The following is a 23,042-nucleotide window of genomic DNA, read 5'->3' as shown; positions in this document are numbered from 1 at the left end:
ATTGGAAGTATCGGTATACCTCCCACATGCTATGTAAATTGTATTCGCGAAATCGAAAATGGGGTGTCCCCACCCAACATTTTATCGAAAATGTTACAATTTCATCCTACAGATGTGGTAAACCTCGCATACACTCAAAGGTTCAACTATATCACAGCAATGTTCTCTTCCTCTTAGCAGATTTTACCACGCCTTTCGCAATTGACTGGGGTGAAACCACGCTACTAGCTGTAGCGATTCCTGCACAAAAGTCACGTGCTGACGAAAGGTATGCGTACATGACACCAGACAGACCAGACAGGTCACCTTGTCGGTGTGTCCATTTTACTCATTTATCCGTGATTCGTTTATCGCTGGGGCTGCTAGAGTCTGATCGAAATTAGTGTGTAAAATTTGCAATGAAATTAAACTACACAGAGCACGACGACAAAAAAAAAACACACACACACAACACAGTGGGGGCTGTGACTTTGGACATATCTGCAGTAGCCCCAACCCATTCCTCATTCTCGTGGGAATATTAGTATATACGCGAAATTGTGGTGTGCGAGCAAATGAACTTTATGTACGTAAGTTGTTTGAAGAAATTGATCAAGGATACTTGGTTCGGCCAGAATCAAGTTTAACGTTTGAGTTTAGTATGAGTGCAAGGCGTACCGGTACTTTCGTGATGCAATAAATACCTAGAACTGTAAATCTTAGTATAAAAGGACAGTGGTATTACGATATTGGCATCAATCGAACAGCACTCCTTGTACAAATCAGAGTCTCTTACTGCAAATCACAATTTAATCCTTCAAAATGGCATTCAAAGTAAGAGTGTAAATCGAAATACACCATACAAATATTGAATAACCTTTTTTAAAATTCTTCAGTACTGCATCCTGTTCGCTGTTGTTGCCGCTGCCAGCGCTGCCGTACTTCCGGTGGCCGTGAAGCATATCGAATATGCGCATGCTCCGGCCGAGTACCAGTTCGAGTACTCCGTGCATGATGATCATACCGGAGACATCAAGAGCCAGCACGAGGAGCGTCACGGTGACAACGTCGTCGGACAGTACACTCTGATTGATGCTGATGGCTACCGCCGAGTGGTCGAATACACCGCCGATGAGCACAACGGATTCAACGCCGTCGTTCGCCGTGAGCCTGTGAAGACTGCTATTCCAGTCGCCAAGGTCGTTGCCCCCATTGCCAAGGTTTACGCTGCTCCTATCGCCAAGGTCGCTGTCCCGGTTGCCAAGGTTGCCTACCCAGCTTATCACTACTAGGATGTTATACCAAATTTTTGTTTTACTACTTAAATTGTGAAAAAATATATTTTGAAATCGTAAATGACTTGTGGTTATTTTGTTTTTATTGATTTTTTTTATTTTAATTATTTACTTACTTATGCCAATGAATTTTGGTTATGTCATCGTATGATAAGATAATTTATAACTGGATTATTTTAAAATGTCTACCATATGAGTCATTCAAATTGTAAAACAGTGTTTAGATGAAAAATGGTATTTTACATTTTAATTAAGGAATCATACAACAACTGAACACTATTACCTTTCTGGTGGAAATTTGCTGTTTTTTTTCAGGTCTCCTCGTAATCGAGTATATGCACGGAGCATTTTAGTTTTGATAATGAATTATGACTATCTTTACAATGAACAAAGCGATTGTTGCGTTTATCATGCAGTATAATGTTTATTGACTTCGATTAAAATTAGAAAATTCATGAATAACTTGGTTCACACACTCGAAAATCTCTGCCAAACACTCTTTTCATATTTGTTAGGGAAGTCTAGCTGACTTCTACGAATCATTTTCGTGCAATCAGAGCTATCCACTGCCAAATGGAGAACAACAATTTTGGTAGTAATCTTTTGATAGCGTGCGACAATAATCGTGTAGTTTTGTGTTTAAAAATGATTTTTTTTATTTCCACTAAGACAATAGTGTTCTAACTGTGGTATATTGGGCTTTTCCTAGAACAGGAGCTGATGATGTTTCGAATTATTTTGTGAAATTATGATATTTGTTTCCGAAAATGTTTGGTGGTGTGTGAACGCAAAACAATTGGTGAATTTTTTTATTGACACTTGTTCCTGGTGGCAGGGAAAACATTCGCAAACAATGACGAGGACTCCCTCGCACGATACAATTTTTCGCAACATAGACAAAAAAATCCCTACCCTTTTGTGATCATTATGATAATGATCAATCTTTTTGTGTGATCTAGTAATTAGCAGAGGGTTTTTGCTGCTTGAAAAAGATACGCGAATCCTGCTCGAATTTACATTTCACGAAGAAAAAGTCTGCTAAATGGAAGATTTTTGAGCAGCAGCCGTATCGTGTAAGTGAAAATGCGCCTATTATGTGCTTTTTAAACGTCTATATGCCGGAAATAGTACATCTTTGCATCAAAAATTCGTTTTATGTAATGAATCAATCAATGTGTTAAGCTCACAATAGGCAATACGGATGGGGTATCACTACTTTAGTATGATAAAAAAATAATAGAATGAGTGAATTTTTTATGACGTATTAAAGAATATCACCAAATAAATTAAATCGAATTGTTCAAAATTTCCATCAACCACTGATTTTGTAAATATCCGCACACACTCTATATTACGTTTAATATGATGTGTTACAGTTTGCATACTTTCGGGACGCTATGTGACACTAAGGGCGGTGGCAACGCTCATCGGATGCGATTTTATCGGACGTGATTTATATGGGATTTGACAGATAACGTCGGACGTGCGATTTCGTCGTCCGACGTTATCTGTCAAATCCCATATAAATCTCGTCCGATAAAATCGCATCCGATTAGCGTTGCCACCGCCCTAAGTGATACTTCATGCTGTGTTTGCGAATTGACAAATTAGAACAAATTGTCCCAAGATATTTAGAATGGTGCAGAAAGTATTACAGCTACCTCTGTGTTCTAGAATACACTTTTTTATAATATTGATAAGGCATATTGACTAACCCCTTCACAGAACTAACTCATTAAAAAAATTGAAAGAAAAAATAAAATAAAAAATATCACCCTTTTTATACTTGTTTTTGATTCAAAATTGAACAGCAATGCATAAAAAATCGGTAGAATTAAAAAAAAATACTTATTTTATATATCCTAAAGAGACAACCCGGGGGTACTGGCAAAACTGTAAAGGCTCGCTCACGCACTGCTCCGGCAAACCTGTAAAGTGGTTAAAAACCTTGTTTGGATACATTTGGCATTCCTTGTTCTCATCGGGAAGCTGTTAGCCGGCAAGTTTTTCGACGCAAATCTTAGAGGAGCGCAGATTTGGAAGATTTGAGTTAGGTAACAGGAGTAACATTGGAACAAATTTACGAGGATCTTGGAGAATCACTGATAACCTGGCAACGAAATATTTAAATATTTCTATTATTTGAATATAGAAGTATTAAAATAAATTGTTGTAACGGGTATTACATAACGGACACTTTGATTTTGTTCGATGCTTAGATTATAAAATTAATGAGATTTTATTTTATCCTACTTCAAATTTATAAAAATGGCATTTTGATTTTATCAGGTTTTATTATATTACATGTATTTATTGGCTTCATAACATTGTAGCTTTTATACTGTGGATGCAAACGCGCTGGAACATACCAATGTTAATACAAGTTGAGATATCAAATGATAGATACAATTTAGTTGTCTGATTTTTTTTAATCATCGTTTGACGCACTGTTCAATCATTTGCATTTTACATCAGACCTCAGACAACGCTCAAGCTCAAGTATCAATCTTAAATATGTGCCAAATTGTTCACACGCAAAGTTGGGTTAATGGTTGTCGGTTGCATTACGTTGCCGTACGTTCGATCTCTTCATTACTTGGTTTTACTTTTGCCTTGCAAAATACGATCACTTGCAACTGGTACTGGTAATTCTGACAAGAATTGGAGTTGGTTGCATCTGCATGATACCTAACATTAACTGCAGCAATTACCATGTCTTGTAATGTCGAGCAGGGCTGGGTAATAAACCAAAAAGCGGATGACTCCATGGCTGGTATAATTGTGCCTTACATAATCTTTGCATATTGCGAGTGTGAAATGGACATGCGGGACATGCAGTAATAGGATTATTTGCGAAGCACAAATAAGACGAGTGCCGTGAAGTGACAAATTAATAAGTAATAGCACTGGTGACAGTATTTCGTGAGCGGGAAACATAAGGTGGGAGTGTGAAAAAAAGCACAGTCGCTTACACCTTTGCCCCCGTTTTGAGTACATTTTTTTCGGTATATTGACAGCACAGAAGAACCGTTTTGGAAACGAGTTTTTAGAGTGCGTTGCTATTGCAGCCTTTGCGTAGGTGCAAGTTGTCGTTTACTGGTAAATGTGCCCGCTAATGCAAGGTTGTTTAGTTGTCAGCGGGTTTTTAGTTACATCTTGTTCCTTGCAGGATTGAGGGGCGGATTAATTCGTGTATGAAATACAGCAAAATTTGGCCGTTGACGAGGCGAGGGTGAAGGTGTTGGTACGCCGAACAGGTTTCCGTTACATTAGGGTTTAAGAAGAAATGGAGTTGATTTTACGGCCCGATTACAGCAAATACTCGGGCACGACTAATCGTGTGAAGCGTTGCTTCTGCCACCGGTTTTTGATATTTTATTTTTGATGTATAATACATGCCACTGTCATAGCGATATGGTCTAGATGTAGGTTTTACCGCAGAAGCAGTTTAACTTGATGTAAGTCGGCCAATAGCTTCGTGGTAGGCAAGCTTAGTGATATTTGTAAGGAATTGAGCTATAAAAAGCATTGGATATCAACGGAACTGCATCAGTCAGTTAGAGCTTCGTTACAAGTCACATTCAGTCCTCTACATCAGTTATGGCGTTCAAAGTAAGTTTCTAATAATTTGTCTAGAATTTCCAGAATCTTCTTAAACTTAAACGTTTTGAAAAGAATCACATCGGGAGCATGAGGATTGTGAGTAGATTGAATAATAGTATTTTTGTTTGTTTATCAGCTTTGCGTTATTTTGGCCATCATGGGTGTTGCCAACGCGGTTCTACTACCAACACTGGTTAAGAAAGTAGAAGTGGAAGCCCCGGCCGAGTACCAGTTCTCGTACTCCGTACATGACGATCACACCGGTGACATCAAGAGTCAGCAGGAGGAACGTCATGGTGATGACGTCAAGGGACAGTACACTCTGATCGATGCCGATGGCCACCGTCGTGTGGTTGACTACACCGCCGATGAGCACAACGGATTCAACGCCGTCGTCCGCCGTGAGCCCCTGGAGGGACACAAGCTGGTAAAGACCGTCGTCCCAGTGCACAAAGTTGCTGTACCAGTACCAGTGGCACATTATGTTGCCCCTGCTCTGAAGGTTGCGGTTCCTGTTGCCAAATATGCTGTCCCGGTTGCCAAGGTTCTGGCCCCGGCTCATGTAGCTACTGTGAGCTTCTCTGCGCCAAGTCTTACCTACCACTACTAAGAACGTTTGCCGCGATGTATATGAAATAGTGTCAGTACTTTGCAATAAATGTAGTAAAATTCGTTTCTATTTTCAAAAAATTGTTTAAAAAGTGAGTGTATAATCGTAATATGAGTAAAAATCTCAGAAGAATAACAAATGTCTCATGAAAAGTTCCACATTGTATTCCGTAATTAGTATTACTTTACTTGCCTCAACTGTACAATATCATAAGCATAACAGTAACTGCATGCAAGAAATGTGCATAATGACTGATTATTTATCACGTTCGTTCCGTGTTAGCAACAAACGCATTTCGTTTTCATACTAAAGTTGCATGCTGCAAGGGTAGTTGCATTGGTAATTGACTGTCGGAAAGGCTGTTCACATTCATCTTTGATGTCGCCTGTAACAAGAAATGCAGAAACTTGTGTATCATACAGTGTTCGTCGTGTGTGCACGACTGGGGGTTAAAAAAACATTACCAAAGAAAGTGACCATGTCAAGTGCTGAACTTGTCAAGCATACTCCATTTAAAGCAACCAAAAGAAGAAAAAATAACCTCCAAAACACGGTCAAACAGGTTTCCGCCGATCACAAATTGCTGGCAAAACAAAACAAAAACGTACGGAGCTCGAATCATGGGTTATACGGGTGTTTTGCCCGTAGGCTGTTGGTGGTTTGAAATTTCGGTAAAAGTATAACGCCTCATGCACAACTTCGTGAGCCGACTCGGCCATGGTGGAAAGGGTTTGTGTTCAGTCCGCATCAAAATGAGCAACTTTTGGCAGCCGGCTATTCAGTATCGACCATGTAGTTTGCTGCCAAACCCTCACTTACTACCCGTCGAGTCGATCCGAAATGAAGAGAAGGGATGGCCGAAATATTTGCTCCAGGTCACATACGAGTTCCCAGTTTGGTGGAGATAGATTTGTGCTGACTACCTTCCTTCCCCGGTCATTGAAGAAATAGGGCTTTTTCTTTCGCATTCGTGCTGTACACACAGAAGGGGTGACTGCAGTGGAGTGTTCTCGTTCACTCTTTCTCTCTCTCAAGAGCGTACCAGTTAGTGCGAGGAAAAGATCGCGATCGCCTACAGGTAGTAGTTGGCGAGCAAACTCTTCTGGGTACCGCTCAGCCAAGCAAAAAGGCAACCTTGAAAGCAGACGAATGGTGGTGTTATATAATCGAAACACGATACTCTTGATCCCAAATTGTTCGATGGAGATCATGGGATGCTGGCGGTCTAGAAACGGGTTTTTATTTCGGAGCAACGGTGTGAGGTGAAGTCCTCAGCATGTTTGGGAGAAAGATTGGGGTAACAGGAACAACATTCGTTCGAGTCGGACTGGTGCAAAATATGTGTGTCAATGGAATGAAAGTGAAAACGTCTGTATACCCGTGGACGATATAAAAAGACCATGTCAATGTCTGCTGCCACGTTTAAATAAAAAAAGTACGATGCGTATGTTGCTCGTGTAACAATTGGGAGTGGCACCTACCAGTTTGTTCCTGGAAGCTATAATGAGCATTGCGTGAAGGTCACCGACGAGAAAACTTTCGATGCAGTGTAAGGATTGCTACAAAATACAATTACACTTTAGTGATGGAAGCATGGTTACTTTGGATCTTTTTAAATCGCATATTTAAGTATTTCGTACATGTAACTGAACGGATAATACACCATTTCTTGTGTAATGGTTTCAAAAATGTTTAGTTTAGTGTATTCAGCTCGATAAATTCTGTGAATACATAATGATTACTGTGAACACATATTGTGTAGTTTAGGTTTATAAACTATCAAATGTTATGGTGTATTTACTGCACTATATCTTAAAAGCTCTTTCGTACTCCAGCAGCATTCAAAATCTTGTTTTTTTTAAAGAATAGCCGTAGTAGATTTCAGAAACTTGAATATGGTTTAAATTTGCTCTAGATTTAGATAATTTGGATTTAAATATTTCATACTTTACGCATAATTTGATTTGCTACTGGATTGTAATTTAACAATGTGAACTTATTAAAAACCTGTCAGAGCAGTCTTGATTAAAACTATTGCATAAAAATGTATTGTATGAACAGCAGCTTGCTCTATCTCCTTTAGAGCATTCTGCATCTCCTTTAGAAACAGTCAAAAGATAATACCAAAAGCTATTGCATGATTGCTCAAATGTTGCTAAATTTCCTTACAAGGCTGAGTGGGGTCGATTTCCTCCCGAACTGTATCAATGTAAGAAATTCTGAATGAAATGTAAGGACATTCTGGTTGTGCTACGTTTATACTGCTTATGCAGTTTCACATAGCTTTTTTCGGTAATCTACTGCTAACTTGGTAGAGAGAGAAAAAACAGTCTTATCTTTTATGATTGTTTGATAATATGGCGTGGTATCGTTTACTGGTGTTATACCAAAATGATTAGAATAAGAAAATATTTAAAAATGTATTGGGCACTAGTAGTGGTGGATTTAACGGTACGCGGACTGAGCGGCCGCGGGGGGCCCCGTCAATGTAGGGGCCCCGTGTATGGTAATTCCAGCATATAGAACAGTGTGTACAGTAGTCTCAGCAAGAGCTTCTGTGCTAGATAGGAGCCCCATGGATGAAGGGACTCATAAACTATAGGGGCCCAGTAGAGGGATCCTGAGGACCTCCCCCTCTCCGCCGGCAAACCATTAAAGTGTGTTTGATTCTAAATTTAATGCAACAATATTTAGCCCCCCCCCCCCAATATTTAGCGACTCCAATCGGGGGGCCTCCACTAGTTTTAACGCTTAGGGCCCCCAACACCCAAAATCCGCCTCTAAGCACTACAATCTACTTGTTGCCAAGTTGATATTATTATTTCAAGTCTGTTTGGGGGTTAAAGCCAATTGAGAAATTAATTAGGATTTAAAAATATAACACAGAATAATACTTTTGTCTTCTTCTTTGGCACAACAACTGATGTCGGACAAGATCTTCCTGTATTAATAGTGAGCTTGGTTTGGAAAATGATCGATGTAAAATTTAATATCAGACAAGTATGTCACTATCGAAGACTCAATATCACAAGAAATGCTTAAAATATATAAATATAAATGATATTTTTGAGAATCACAGCATATAACAAACCAAGAAAACTTTTTGTTAACTTAAGCACGTACAGGGGGTTTGAAGTATGAAAATAAAAAGGGAGCTAAACGTAAAGTTTATTTATTCATTGATTAATTTATAAAATTTATTTATAATTGGTAATTCAAATAACTTAATGGTACAATCTTAATCTTACAAACGAGTTTTAGAATTACATATCTGATTTATCTTTCAACATGTCTTGTGTTGAGTAACTGAGATTTGTCAGATGTTGATTGATGTTCATTTTGATAGATAGTTTGAAAATATCTTATGATTTGATGTCATTTTATAATTTGAAAGCATAACAATGTTTGAAAATAACATAATAAAATAATAAACAATCATAAAGGTTGGTCCAGTGTTCTATTCGTACTTGTTAAGTCAATATACCCGTCATGAGATCAAGTCCCGTATAAACCATGCCGCCCATAAGTAGGACTGACTATCATGCTATGGGTAATCAATATTTCACTGATAACCAAGCGCATTAGTGATACAGGCAGACCTTGGCCGACAATGGTTTTTGCGCAAAAGAGGAAGAAAAAGAATATGCTCGTAATATATAATTTTAATTTGGGTTAATCAATTATAAAACAGAAAACAATTATAAACAACTAGATTTTTGAGTTTTACTAAATTTTACACAAAATCAAAAGCTAATCGATCAATATCAAAGAATACGATGACGTGTATAAGTATGCAATATTATAGATATTACATCGCTATGATTACTTTAAAACTAAGTAGTAATGTGGAATAAGAATTATGAATATGTAACTTTGTCAATGATGCTGCTATGATGGTATGATGGTCAAAATTTGATCATTGATGGATGATGAACACAAAATAACCCTTTCTGTTAAACGCATAATTTTCAACGCATTAATTTCGTGGGAAATTTTACGAAGGATCGAATGTTAAGGTCATGGTAGACATGACTGGGTTAGCTTCGGGCCCATTGCTGCCAAATTTGAATCAACCACAAACCCAAAGCAGCGTTAGCCATTGGTTATGTACATATAACATCTACTATCTTTCAATGGCGATGCATGTTAAATAATCGGACACGCAACTTTGTCCCAATGTGAGAGGTACACATAAGATTGGTTGTTAGGCAGCCTCGAAGCACCTTACCTTAGGATGTCATTTAACGTCTAAAAGCGATAACTTTAATTACTTTGAGGTCGAAATTGAAAGATAAAAGTGGTGATGTCTGATACATTAAGTAAATGCTTGTTCGTTGCTAGATGGCCCTACTCAAACGATGGGCTGCTCAACCATAGTGACTCACTAAATAGATTTTACTGATTCGTTTGCCCGCTTTGTGACGTGAAGCCTTCGACGTGATGGCTTTCAATTAGGAGGGGAGACAGATTTTTGCAACCAACGAATCATGCCCGCAAGCGTTTTGTGAGAGTGATTTTGCGAGGAATGGTAGAGGGAATGGAGAAAAATAACAAAAATCATATTTTGCATGTACTGCCAAAAACGAACAATCTGATCGGACGGATTGTAGAGAGGGCAACATACAAAAAATTGGAAACAGATAATCAATGGGGGCCAAAAACTCGGTCGCGAATATTATACGAATGTGGCGCATTGGAAGTGGCAAAGATGCAAGAATATGCCGTACAGCATTACTGACAAGACACGACCTGCCACTGATCATTTGGGGTTGATAGTTCAACTATTTGGAGGGCTCGCATCGTATCGGATATAAATAGCGAATTTTGGCAACAAATCAGCATCAGTTCATTCAGAGCCTTCAGCGCAACACAACCGAGCAGTGAAGCATACAGCTACCACATCTAAAAAATACATAAATGGCATTCAAAGTAAGAACGATAACAGGGAATATTCACTGCAAATGTTTTATAAACTTCACAATCCTTTCACAGTTCTTGGCCGTCGTAGCTTTTCTGGCAGTTGCCAGTGCACAGCACTACGATCCGCACCATTACCAGCCACAGTACCACCAGTATCACCATGAACCAGCCGTAGTCAAGACTATCCAGCCCGCTCTTATCAAGACCGTCCAGCCCGCTCTGGTCAAGACCGTCAAGCACGTCGAATACCCAGAAGCCCCGGCCGAGTACCAGTTCCAATACTCCGTGCATGATGACCATACTGGAGACATCAAGAGCCAGCAGGAGGAACGTCACGGTGATGACGTCAAGGGACAGTACACTCTGATCGATGCCGATGGCCACCGTCGTGTGGTTGACTACACCGCCGATGAGCACAACGGATTCAACGCCGTCGTCCGTCGTGAGCCTCTGGAGGGACACAAAATCGTCAAGACGATCGCTCCAGTTGCCAAAGTGATTGCTCCTCTGCCGGTCGCCAAGGTATACAGCGCCCCGATCACTAAGGTCGTCGCCCCTCAGGTCCATTACAGCCACCAGCCTCATTACGACCAGCACTATTAAGCGAACATTAGATCGATAAGACGGCGCTTCCAATTACCGAGCGAATTCTAGCGAACCAACTCTCTATTTTCATCCTCATCTTATGCTGCCTCATCTTCCATTCATGCTAGCTCAATTGTAATGAAAATACAATGTAAATAAAATATCAAATGTATAAAAACTAAATTCGTGTGCAGTAATGAGTACTACGTACATCAAATCATGTGAAATATCTGTTATAGCTGCTCAGTATTACTTTAACAAAAAGTAACTAACATTCTGATGCTGCAGTGATGTATAGTACAACATAAAACTGATTGACAACAATTTGATAACTCTAATTGTACTCCAATGCAGTTGTTGTTGCGATAGAACAAGCTACTTAAGAAAATAAATATAATATTTCTTCAACAAATCCTATAAAAGGATTTGCCTTTTTTCTACCAATTGAGCAACTGTCAACGACAATTGTTGCAATTTTTTCTGGATTGATTTAAAATTATTGGTCGGATAATGTTTATGATGTAATCCAGAGATGTCAAAGTGGCGAGCCTCAGGCGAAATGTGGCCCGCGACCCCTTGAGCCAAAATTAACTTTGCATATCTGCCTTTACATCACATTTCAGTAAATTCTGGACATCTGGACAATCCGGATCTGAAAGTCACATTATTATTGTTTACGTTTTATTTTAAAAATCCTTTAAGTATATTAAATCATACAAAATCTGAAATGTTGGAAATTAACTGGCCCTGTGGTGTTGGAATTTTTAACCAATCAGAGTACTTCGTCAGCAAAAGAGCAATTTCTGTAAGTAAATCGAACAATTAACAAAATCGCTCAATCAACAGGAATAAAAAATGCAAACTCTGACACTTTTTTGGGCGTATTGTTTTGGGAAAATATCGGGTCTAACCCCTATTTCAGCATGGTTGCAGCTAACCCAGATGTCAGCACAAACACGTGTTACTTTAGATTGCATGTTATAAGCTAATGGTTCTGATGTGTGCATGGCACCAATGATCCGTTTTTTAGATCCCTCCATCGCTTCAACAGTGCCTCTGGTGTGTTTGATATTCATATCTCCCCTCAATCCCTTCTCCCTCTCTTCCTTCAGTTCTTTGACTCCCTTTTTGTTTCCCCATCCTAATTCTTTCATCTTACTTGTGTTGCCTGTGTTACAAATTGCTCCCTGTCTAGTATATGTTTGTCTAGTTAGATTTAAGTATTTGTTTGTTATCATTAATTTTAAGTTTTAGTCAGTAAGTTTCCCTATATTTAGCCCTCTGAGGCAGATATTTGTATCTAAATAAATAAATAAATAAATAAATAATGAATGGGGACATGTATGACGATTGGCAGGTAGGGAGTAACGATTATTAAGGACTTGTATGATACTTTGCTTCATGGGTTCAAGCCTAGAATGGATCATTCCCCCGTAGCAAGGATTGACTATCCGACCACATGGTAATGAATTAAGTCCTGAAAGCCTGTATACGCCGGTATGTATACGTAGGACATTACGCTAAATAGAAGAGAAAGGTGACATTTTGCACACCTTGACTGTCCAATGAAAACTTGTCTAAGTACCGACCGACATGTGGTATTGTACCATATTTATCTTGGATTGCATCAAAGATAAAAATTCACTATTTCTAACATATGCTGTTCACAATCAATACCAGCTCAAACATATTGATAATAAAAATGACATCAACATAACAATTACTATTCTGCCATAGATAAACTGACCTATTTAGTCATATCCAATTATTGCCATTATTTTTGCGTTAAAAAAAACTATCCAAATATCAAAGGTACTACTAAAAATAATTTGGTTCAAACGTCCTTTAGTAATAAGTATCGTAAGTAGTAATGAGTTTGATACCGCTGGTATAATCTATAGGCTAGATCTAGGTAGTTACATTTAGTACGTTGTGGAGTGGTACCTAGATAGTGTAGATAAGTTAGGTGGCTAGTTAAAATACCTGTTGCTTATAGATTAGTAGCTAGCTACTTCTCATTACTATTTTATGTTTAAATCTCCTATTTTTAAGCGGTATAGCTCATCCTCTCTAATAGGAAGAGGTCTGCATCACCCATCTTTGAAAAATTGCTTGAATTTGAAATGTTGCGTTTTTATCACTTCGTACTTGTCTACTAGTTTGTGATAGGTCAGGGGTGTCAAAGCATTTAAGTTCCCGGGTCGCAGGATTGTACTAACGAACATTATGAATAATTAGTTTTTGGATACCTCTTCAAAATGTTTACTTGATGGAAGTAAAAAAATGCTTCACCTTGAAACTGCATGAGCTTGAAAAAATCTTTCTGGACATACTTGCTTGTGGTTCGTTTTTTGTTTGCTGTAAAAGGGTCATAATGCTCTACGTATGTTTTTGAATTAAAACGTCGATTAGTTTCTAACTTTTCTTAAAAAAATATGTTTACCTAGACAGTAAAAAATAAATCATACGTCAACTCTGTATCGAGATGTTCACTGCATGTAGTTTTTTTTACATGTGTAATCTGAAATATTTTAGGCTTAAAATCTAAAGCTGGAAATTCTAATTGCTGAATTAATGCCATAATTTCAGCTTTCAAATTGGCAAACTACATGATCTAAAGCTGAATTAGCAAACTATAAGTGCAATTGACAAACTACATGGCTTGATATGAAGTGCATAAACTCTACAACTATTAAAGTTCTTACTTTTTACCATGAATGTTAAAAAACATTCTTCAAAACATCTTTTTTTCTTTGATTTTTGTTACGAAAATTCATTTTCAAGACAATAAAAATATCATGATTAAGAACAAAACAGCAAAAGATCACATTGGAAAGCTTCGATACGAATCATACAAAGTTTTAGTTCAAGTAATAGGCAACTTAGTTGTTTAATGTTACTATAGCAATCAACCTCAATTGTAAAAAATCTTCGTTGCACTCCTTAAAGGTATATGCATAATCCAAACAAGGTATGGTTTGAAAGCAGAAAAATAAAAATATAATACTATGAAACAAATTCATTTCGGGATGCTTTTGGTCAGGTTGTTAAAAAAAAGGCCAGATGGTTTTACCCAGTGTTATCTTTTCAAACAGAAACGTTTGATTTTATCATTTATTATAGCACATTTGTAGCCTTGATCGAAGGCACTGTATCTACATTTGTATTTACAATTAGTTAACGTAACAGCCATTCATTCGCATATTTCATTATGATCAGATTCGTTCGTATAGGTTCATCTTAGAACAGTGTGACTACCGGGAGTTCACTTAGTAGTTGTAGTTGCTGGACGGTCCGTGGAACTGGACGTGGTTGACAGCTTCTTGATGCGGAGCATAGGCCACCTTAGCAACTGGGAGAGCAACCTTAGTGACGGCCGGAAGAGCTACCTTGGCGACAGGGGCATACACCTTAGCCGGAGCTGGAGCTTGGTAGTACTGCTGGACGGGTTGGTGCTGATAGTGCACTGGCTGGGGAGCAAATACCTTGGTGACTGCCGGAGCAGCATAGACCTTAGCCGGAGCAGCATAGACCGGAGCAACAACCTTAGCAACAGGAGCCAGAGTCTTCACAACTTTGTGACCTTCGACAGGTTCACGACGGACAACAGCGTTGAAACCGTTGTGGTCATCAGCAGTATAATCGACAATGCGGCGGTAACCATCAGCATCGATCAGGGTGTACTGTCCCTTGACGACATCTCCATGGCGTTCCTCCTGCTGGCTCTTAACATCTCCGGTGTGATCATCATGCACATCGTACGCAAACTGATACTCGGCCGGTGCATCGGGATATTCGACGTGCTTCACGGTTTTGACCAGAGCGGGCTGGACAGTTTTGACCAGAGCGGGCTGGACAGTCTTGAGCAGCGCTGGCTGCTTGTAAACTACCTGCTGTGGCTGGTATTGGTGGTATTCGGGCTGATGATGGTACTGTGGCTGCTGGTACTGCTGATAGTGCTGGGCGCTGGCCACAGCGATAATAGCGAACAGAGCGACGTACTGAAGAGAGTGAACAACAATGAAACGTATGTTAGAATCAAACAAGTAGAAATAGCACTTTTCACAATGCACTTAAATGTCACTGCACATGGTAATACGCACTTTGAAAGCCATCACGACCGGAAAACTAGCAAGTATGCTTTCAGGACCAGTTGAAGCACCAGACAACGGTCTTAGCTGACTGGAAGGCTTTGGTGAACTGTGCTAATTCTCGGGTCAACATTCACTTTATATACTGATTTCAGCAAACTGCTCCATATAACTTCATAGGACCAATGGAATCAACCCGTCATCCGAAGCTCAACGAGGCAAAAAAGCCCTCCAGTCTACAAACCGAACCGTCTGAATCTCGCCAGGGGTTGCACTAATTTTCGGTGAAATGTGTCACAATGCCGCAACTACCTTTACGTGCTGTCTCGTTCACTCTCACCCTACGGTTCAGAAGGCAAACTAGCATGAGATCGTGCAGGCTAGCAGGTGGAAGCCGCACAAACCACACAGAGAAGGGGATCTACGCCAAACGATGAGATCATTATTCCGGGCGTTAACCACACCTTTTTGCTGCTGCAGGGTTCAGAGCGCCACGCCATTGCTCCGGATTAGCATCCGCTGCCAGTGGCTCGTACCGGGGAAGGGACAATGATCCATATGACACACACATTGACGGGGAAGCATTTTGGGGGTCAAAGTCTGTAATGCGGAGTGGGGGAATCCGTCGAATGCTTCAATTTTGAGATCATTGATTTTTATTTCAATATTACCCCCATGGAAATGCAGCCCATTGGCGTTGCCTCCGGCAAGAGTGTCCAGATTAGAGCAACGCGTTCACAAACATTCAACCCATAGCCGTGGGTCGCCGGATGGTTAGAAGCAAACATAATTAATGAGTACCTTTGCTATGCAGCCATTGACGAAGCACACGCAGTTCAAGTTCAGGTGATGTATGAACCTTTTCTTCTTTGACACCCTTCCACGTGAACTGGACTATATGCTTGTAAAGAGGCTTCAAATCCACGCATTTTTTAATTAATCTTCCAGCAAGGACTTGTCCGTTCGAAACAGAAAAATTCCCCCCTTCCAGCAAGCATCGAGATACGACGCCTGAAAGACGCCTAAGCTTAAACGTTTATCAATTAGTGACTGATCGATGGAAGATGGATCGATGGGCGGAATTTCTTGTCAAGCATCAATGGGCACGTGCTCGAGGACACATGGGATGGCCGTTTCAGCTTAACCGATACCTATATTTAGATACTTTTGGGATTTTCAAAGCCAAAAGCCCTTTAAAAGCATTCATCATGTTTTTGACTGCATACTGAGGGTAGATGGATGTTTGGTAGAGGTCACACAAAGGGTATGTGAAATTAGGTGAAACAACTTAGCTAGTGCTAACTAGAATCAGCCCTTGAAATTTACATTTAAATCAGATCTAATGCTTAGAAGTGTATTTCTTTTCTTTTGCGCATTATGTGTTTTCATCAGATGAATATGTGTTCAAAGATACATGCCGTCATGTGGCGAGTTTTGATCATTTGCAATTGATTACATATGGTGCAAAAAAGCAAAGAAAGACAAAAGTATCAAATGAAAATGTGTTGCTAAGCGAATATGCGTCGCGATATAAATCATGCTTGTCACAGTCATTAATCTGCATGCCGAATGTCTCAATTATTTTTGAATTGGAGGTGCGTCTCACTCCCGCAGAGTGGATCAATCAATCAGACGAAAAGCGTATTTGAAAAAATAAAAATAAAAAAATCAACGAAAGAAGGCTATAAGATTGGCATGGAAGTCGTTTTGGAAAATACCCGCAGATAATAAAATTGAACCACATTTTAAATCTGAATTTAAAATGAGTCATCTTAACACTGTAGATCATGTGGTATATGTCGCACACACTAACACAAATGCATATTGAATAAACATGATTTTTATTTTACCAAAATGATACAGAAGCAATCAGTGTTACTAGCACTTACTAGCACTGTTCATTAGGAATCATAGGCTGTACCACGTGTGTTAAGTAAACAGACACTCTTAGCATCGAATTGATCCAACGGCTCATTCCGAATACGCTTGTAGCAGATCGTTGGAAAATGGTCATTCAATGGATGTTGGGTGTTGTGTAACGATGCGGCACCACCGATTTTTGTGAATGGTACGATCGCAATGGGGAGCGGGAAATGCGTTCCTTACATTTTTTCATCCTTCCCCAATCCATCCTCAGCTGCCATGTTGCTGTGTGTGGTATGCAACGAAAGTTGATTGACATCTCGCGACACGACTTTTATGGCCGCTGCGTTGCAATCTGCAAACGAACGATGGTAATGATCAACGATGTGTACATTTTTCGTTCAGCTTTACTCTGTGGCATGGTTGGAGACATATTTTTGCACATAACCAACAAAGATCTTATACAACTCGCCATCAACAGATTGACCTTGTTATAATGTGTTATTTCGTCAATTCACTATTATTGATGAGTGGGACCGTTTGCAGCTAATGCTAGCTTGAGAAATGAAACAAAATTAAAAATTGATTCATACACACGTCTCAATTTCTTCCTTTTATGTTGATTGGCATGACGAAGCTTGATGCGGGTAATTAGATTTTCATTTTTATTATAAATTTCTAGTGAACTATTAACGAGGTATATCTTCTTCTCTTTGGCGTAACGTCCTACACGGACATGTCGGCCTATAGAGGCTTTCGAGACTTAATTCATTACCGTGCGGTCAATTCGAGCCGGATAGTCAATCCTTGCTACGTGGGAACGATCCATTCTAGATTTAAATCCATGACGGGCATATTATTGAGTCGAGTTGACGACTGTTTCACGGGACCGCCCAGAAGTATATTTTGATTTTGATTACATATTAAACTAACATAAGACTGTTTGACATGAATGATTACTGATACTTCAATACTTGGATTGAATAAATGCCCGTTGAAGAGTAAACAATAAATAAAAAACAATAATAATAATAATAATAACTCAACAAGTGTATCTTTGAGTTTTGGTCAAATTTTCAAACGGTTATTAGTTTTGGTTTTGTGCATGATGTCCATCTCTTTCCATAGCTTCTGAGGCACGATTTACACTTGATTGGTGTATTGTTAGCTCTTGTACATTATCTAAATGTTCCATCGCATAGAACGGATCATCTAAAGTCAAATTGTGGTAGATCTGCAAAGAAGAGATGGAAATATGATGTATAGTAATAACAAAATATGTTCATATTACTTATAACTCATATTACATATTCATATCACAAGATACTGTTATCATGATAAAGCCACAACACTTTTCCAAGTCTTTGTGAAATGTCTAACGAAAGATAATCTATTAACAAACAGTTTTGTCATAAAATAATAAGACAAAAATAAAACATTCAGTTGCGTTAATTTTTTACGTAGATTCCAAGAACTAATCCTTTGAGCTACAGCTATTATTACAGTGAAGTCTCTATTTATTCAAAACATTAAAAATAACAGTTATAATTTAACAATACTATTTGGCGTAACGTGAGGCGTAAGGACTCCATAATCCGTCCATAATTAAACAATATAAAACTCAAAATTGACATTGATTGGCAAACGGAGAATGTGCCATCAACGTGTGCCAGTTCATCTACTTCACTGCTGGTATGTCGTTTGATGAAATCTGATCTTTTGTTTGCATTTTTTTCTTGAGGAAACCAGTTCCCGCTACTGTGGTTTCCAAAAAAGTGCAGATTAACGTCGAAGTAGGAGAAGCAACTTGTGAAGAAGATTTGTGAGCGAAATGCCGTGAACTTGACTTTGCGCTTACCGCTATAACATGAGGATTCAGACGCCTTCATGCAATGTAGGCCCATTTCAAACAACTTTGGGTATTTTTTTATTTATCAAAAACCTAGCATTTTTTCAAATCAATAAATAGTTGATGAATAGGTGTATTATAATCTGAGTATACGTAAATATGTATAAAAACAATTGAAAATAACATTTACGAAGTAAAAACCATAAGTAATCACATAAAAGAAAAAACTCAATTTAGCATGTTATTAATTTTGAAAAAAAGTTTTTATGTCAAAAAGCAAATCTAACAGCCTACAAAAATAAATATTTTATTGCAATACTTAAGTTATGTTGAAAGTAACGGTTAACTTGGTAAAGCCGGTCAGTAAATGCTTACTAAACTTATTTTAGCACGCAACCACAAACGATCAGTTCTTATTAAAGGAAAAGGGCCAGATGATAATTAAACTTGACTAGCTTTGTTTATGCAGGCGTCTGTATGTTATTGGTCATCTGACTGCTCCAAAGCAAAGTAAAGAAAATTATCCCTCATCCCAAACTGTCTAGAAATGGTGATAGTAAATTGCCACAAAACAAAACTTTCGCCCTCTTAGCGACTGTGTGATGTAACATCAAAAGCTGCACCATATTGGATTGAGTCCTCGACCGTGAAAATTGAAGCTACGATCTGTGAGATTTGATCACTTTCAATCTTAAGTCACATACGTACGCCGAGACGTGGCACAGAAAGAGGTCACCAATCACCCACGTACAGAGGTGCCGTCTGGAGCAAACGAAGTCCACGTTAAAGAACAAGCAAAAGCGAGCCGATGTTGAATGATTATTGACGAACTTCGTGTAATTGGTTCATTTACCTGCCTGGCGTAGTATTACGATATGAGTAAAAGGATTGAACAGTGTTGGGAATGAATAAATTGGGGCGAGACATGTTCAACTTTCAATAAGTTAATTGTTCATAATTTTTAAACTGGTACGAAATTCCGAGTGGAATATTTTTTGTTGATACACATATATTATTAAATATGTGCAGGATTGAGAATACTGTTACAATTTGCTGGACTTTGCAATCAAAAAGGCAAAAATGCTCGACCTAATGCGAATGAATGTCATAGCTAGGACTATCATTTGTTTCTTCTACAACTTGCTCCTGAAGCATGATCGTTACAACGCCCTCGGTGGTGAAGTCAATCGCTTACTATTTACTAACCGGGTGCACCTATCTGTCAGTGGATGATTGTGCCGGTACCGTTTTTTTGTGTGGATTTTGTTGCTGTTGTTCGTTTCGCCTTATGGAAACGCCGACGAAAGAGGTCGACAGACATGGGCTGTTTCGTACGCTTTTAAATTAAACGTCGTTTTCGCGACCCCTTTCTCTGCCCTGTTGAACATTTCTTCAGCCGAGTTCAGCCTTGAAAAGCTCTCACTTACCAGCCTGTATGGCTTTGAACACCCGCAGTGACCTGCGCGGCTATGAAAGAGGAACATTTTTTTGTATCCATTCTGTGCAGTGCCAAATTGGAACAGTTCGTTTAAGTGCCGATAAAGCGCAGCGTACAGGCATACCACATTATGGGATAGCGGGTGAACAAGACAGAAAGGATGTCGGATTGCCAAAACATGGCAATGAGCGCCGAAATGTGGTCTAAATTGACCGGGAAGAATTGCAAGCAAATGGCTTTCGCATGGTTTGCGCAGTCGAAGTTACCTGGTGGTAGGCCAACACTAGTTGATAGTTAATGAATCGATTGCTGCCATATTTTAGATGTCCTTCCCCAACGCGATTGTGATCGCCGTGGGCATTGTAGACCGTTCATGGGCGACCCGCATGGGCGTGGAATCTTAGCTGGGTCGCAGAGCCCAATTGGCGAATGGATTTTATTTTCAATATGTATTTCAAACTCCATCATAAGCCTAACTTACCTTTGGTCCCTTTGCTGTTGAAATTTGTTGGGCGTCTTTTACACTCTCAAATGGGTAGCTTAAGAATGAGAAACCCAATAAAATGTGATTAGTAACATAAAACTTTAGCTGTGCAATGATTTGAGCGCAAGGGTAAAGTAAAGTAGCTTACAATGTATCATGACTCAATGGTGAAGTCACACTGTTGGCAGTGTCAGGTGTTAGCGGTTCACAAAGACATTGGTCTAGCTGAGCTTTTAAAACTTTAATCTGTTGTTCCAACCGTTCATTTGTATTTTCGAGATGGTCAATCTGAAATAGAAAATCAATAACTTTGTTAATATTTGTTAAGTTAATCAATTGGCACAGCTTATAATCACCGATTCCAGTTCGAACTCTAAATCATCAATTGTCGTATATGCTTTGTAAAGTTCCTTCTCCAGAACAGAACAGCGATGCTCGAGTGAGGCTACTTTGTCTTCGATAGCCTTTGGTTTTCCTATGTCTGATAGCTTGCCTGTCAGAAAATGAGGATAGAAAATGATATAATATTAATCGTTACTTCATTTCGAATGAAGTTAAATTTTGTGTGAGTTGTATTATCCACTTACCAATAATCTCAACAGGGGCTTGCTTTCTTTTCGCTCGTGATTGTTTCACTTCCAAAGCATTCTGTTCATAAGATTTAAGTTTCTGGTTTTGCGCAACGTACTCGCGTATTAGATCATTGTATCGTTTTTTTAGCAACACCTGTGCCTCGTACTGTTCACTATTACGAGCTATTTCTTTCTCCAGCACCGACTTACAACGCAGCCGTCCCTCTTCGGATAACGCATACTGTGCGCGAAAGCTTGCCACATCTTCTACTAGCACATTGTTTTCTTGCTGAAGCTTCCGGTTTTTGGTTTCCACTGAAATGAGGATATCATATAAGAACACAATTAACTACACACTTTAAATAGAGCAATGAGCCGCACTCACTACAGTCGAGTTGTGTAATTAGGTCACGTATTTTTATGTTTAACCTCAAAATATTCTCCTCGTATTTATCCATCACGACTTTACAGTAAACCGTTTATGCGATCAATGCTTCAACAACCTTTGGCTACGAAGGGAAGGTCTATTTTTTATTAAAACATCGAGCCAAAGCATAAGATTTGCTGATAAGATTATTTTGACTCCGAGTCTCTAATACGGACATACGGGTACATACTGGGTTTCTCTCCCTTTTCCCTTTAGAAAGCGGTATTGTTTAAAAAAATTAAGAAATATCATACGTATCAAGTGGTAAATAGTGAATTACATTATATTGAACGTAACTAGAAACATAATCAACAGTAATAATAAAAATAAACATCAATATACTTTCGTTATGATACATTCAATGAAATATTTCGAAACTCATGAAAAATTTCATGGCGATAAGAGTGTCGAACCTGTACACGAAACATAAGTGAAATATGTGAAATCTGACAGAAAAATTATTTTGTATTATTGAACTTAAGCCAGGAGTCACAAAATTTGACATAAAAAAATACCAAGCGAAATATTTTCCTACATCTAATAAGCTTATCAAAAGCTTTGTTCTAAACTAGAGATCGGTAATGTGTGGTGCTATATGCAGCTCTTTGATTTCGAGATGGCGGTTCTTATCCGGCGGTTTCATAGAACTTGCACAAATTTGTACTCTTAGGTTTTCTGTTTGGCAGTTTATGTGGTACTCCATGAATATTTTTGTAGAATTTGGCCCTTTTGGTCGCAAAGTTTGTCAACCACTGTCCTAGATGCACACGTTCTGTTCATTAAAAGCCGAAGTCTGACACGAATGTATAATATTGTATCATTGTACAGGTGTCCCCCGAGATACGACTGTATTTGGGACCGAAAAAATGTCGCAAAGCAAGGCTTAAGTCGAAAAAATCGTATGTTGAATATTTATGATCATAAAGTTTATAACCGAAGTTGAAGAGTTGGAATCTATGATATCGTTTATTTTATTTAAAATAATGTTCGATAATGTAATAATTATATTTTAGACTAAAATCCGTTCCTCCTGAATAAAAAAAAACACTAAAATTAATAACAATTAACAAAGCAAAACAAGAGAGCAGCATCCACTCGAATAAGTTTGATAGCTAAAATTAAGTTTGACAACCTTTGATACTAATAATTCTAGCCAGTATGTTAGTTGTTGTGCAGCTAAAATAACAAAAAAATATTAAAAAAGAAAAAAAACAGCTCTTCATATTTTTTAAAACTCTCCAGAATCTAAATGATTGGCAAAAAGAACTGATTTGGTCATCAGGAAGTTGTAAAAAATAATAATAAATAAAATCTGACAACTGTCGA

General features: G+C 38.6%; 5 protein-coding genes across 6 annotated transcripts; 3 read left to right on the top strand and 2 right to left on the bottom strand.

The window, feature by feature from the left end:
• Window positions 1–700: 700 nt before the first annotated feature.
• Window positions 701–1,335, top strand: LOC121597128 (larval cuticle protein A2B-like). The gene is made up of 2 exons (XM_041922672.1): window positions 701–813; window positions 876–1,335. Exons 1-2 carry the CDS (start codon window positions 802–804, stop codon window positions 1,269–1,271), a joined length of 408 nt encoding a protein of 135 aa, XP_041778606.1. The 5' UTR covers window positions 701–801; the 3' UTR covers window positions 1,272–1,335.
• A 1,822-nt stretch (window positions 1,336–3,157) lies between these two features.
• On the bottom strand, window positions 3,158–21,797 carry LOC121597124 (myosin-13-like). Of its 2 annotated transcripts, none has more exons than XM_041922668.1 (6): window positions 21,675–21,797; window positions 21,305–21,604; window positions 21,074–21,210; window positions 20,866–21,005; window positions 20,715–20,772; window positions 3,158–3,384 (listed from the first exon to the last, which is right to left on the bottom strand). In XM_041922668.1, exons 1-6 carry the CDS (start codon window positions 21,745–21,747, stop codon window positions 3,355–3,357), a joined length of 738 nt encoding a protein of 245 aa, XP_041778602.1. In that variant the 5' UTR covers window positions 21,748–21,797; the 3' UTR covers window positions 3,158–3,354. The 2 variants fall into 2 exon arrangements, with proteins under 2 accessions (XP_041778602.1, XP_041778601.1); XM_041922667.1 differs by lacking the exon at window positions 3,158–3,384 and adding an exon at window positions 17,589–18,180 and having other exon boundaries at window positions 21,675–21,795.
• On the top strand, window positions 4,778–5,567 carry LOC121597127 (larval cuticle protein A2B-like). The gene is made up of 2 exons (XM_041922671.1): window positions 4,778–4,886; window positions 5,014–5,567. Exons 1-2 carry the CDS (start codon window positions 4,875–4,877, stop codon window positions 5,485–5,487), a joined length of 486 nt encoding a protein of 161 aa, XP_041778605.1. The 5' UTR covers window positions 4,778–4,874; the 3' UTR covers window positions 5,488–5,567.
• Window positions 10,307–11,175, top strand: LOC121597126 (larval cuticle protein A2B-like). Its single transcript, XM_041922670.1, has 2 exons — window positions 10,307–10,416; window positions 10,480–11,175. Exons 1-2 carry the CDS (start codon window positions 10,405–10,407, stop codon window positions 11,008–11,010), a joined length of 543 nt encoding a protein of 180 aa, XP_041778604.1. The 5' UTR covers window positions 10,307–10,404; the 3' UTR covers window positions 11,011–11,175.
• On the bottom strand, window positions 14,070–15,428 carry LOC121597125 (pupal cuticle protein Edg-84A-like). The gene is made up of 2 exons (XM_041922669.1): window positions 15,096–15,428; window positions 14,070–14,993 (listed from the first exon to the last, which is right to left on the bottom strand). Exons 1-2 carry the CDS (start codon window positions 15,105–15,107, stop codon window positions 14,262–14,264), a joined length of 744 nt encoding a protein of 247 aa, XP_041778603.1. The 5' UTR covers window positions 15,108–15,428; the 3' UTR covers window positions 14,070–14,261.
• Window positions 21,798–23,042: the final 1,245 nt, after the last annotated feature.

The sequence above is a fragment of the Anopheles merus genome, chromosome 3R (assembly GCF_017562075.2).
Source record: "Anopheles merus strain MAF chromosome 3R, AmerM5.1, whole genome shotgun sequence".
Taxonomy (NCBI): domain Eukaryota; kingdom Metazoa; phylum Arthropoda; class Insecta; order Diptera; family Culicidae; genus Anopheles; species Anopheles merus.
The sequence above is the reverse complement of the archived record's forward strand: the minus strand, read 5'-3'. Positions and strand labels throughout refer to the sequence as shown.

Excerpts from the sequence above, each read along its gene's own strand:
- LOC121597124 (XM_041922667.1), bottom strand. The coding sequence starts at position 21,747 with ATGGATAAATACGAGGAGAATATTTTGAGGTTAAACATAAAAATACGT. Across the intron at positions 21,211-21,304 it reads AGCCCCTGTTGAGATTATTG|GCAAGCTATCAGACATAGGA; the intron begins GTAAGTGGATAA and ends ATTTTCTGACAG. Across the intron at positions 18,181-20,714 it reads CAACAGCAAAGGGACCAAAG|ATCTACCACAATTTGACTTT; the intron begins GTAAGTTAGGCT and ends TCTTCTTTGCAG.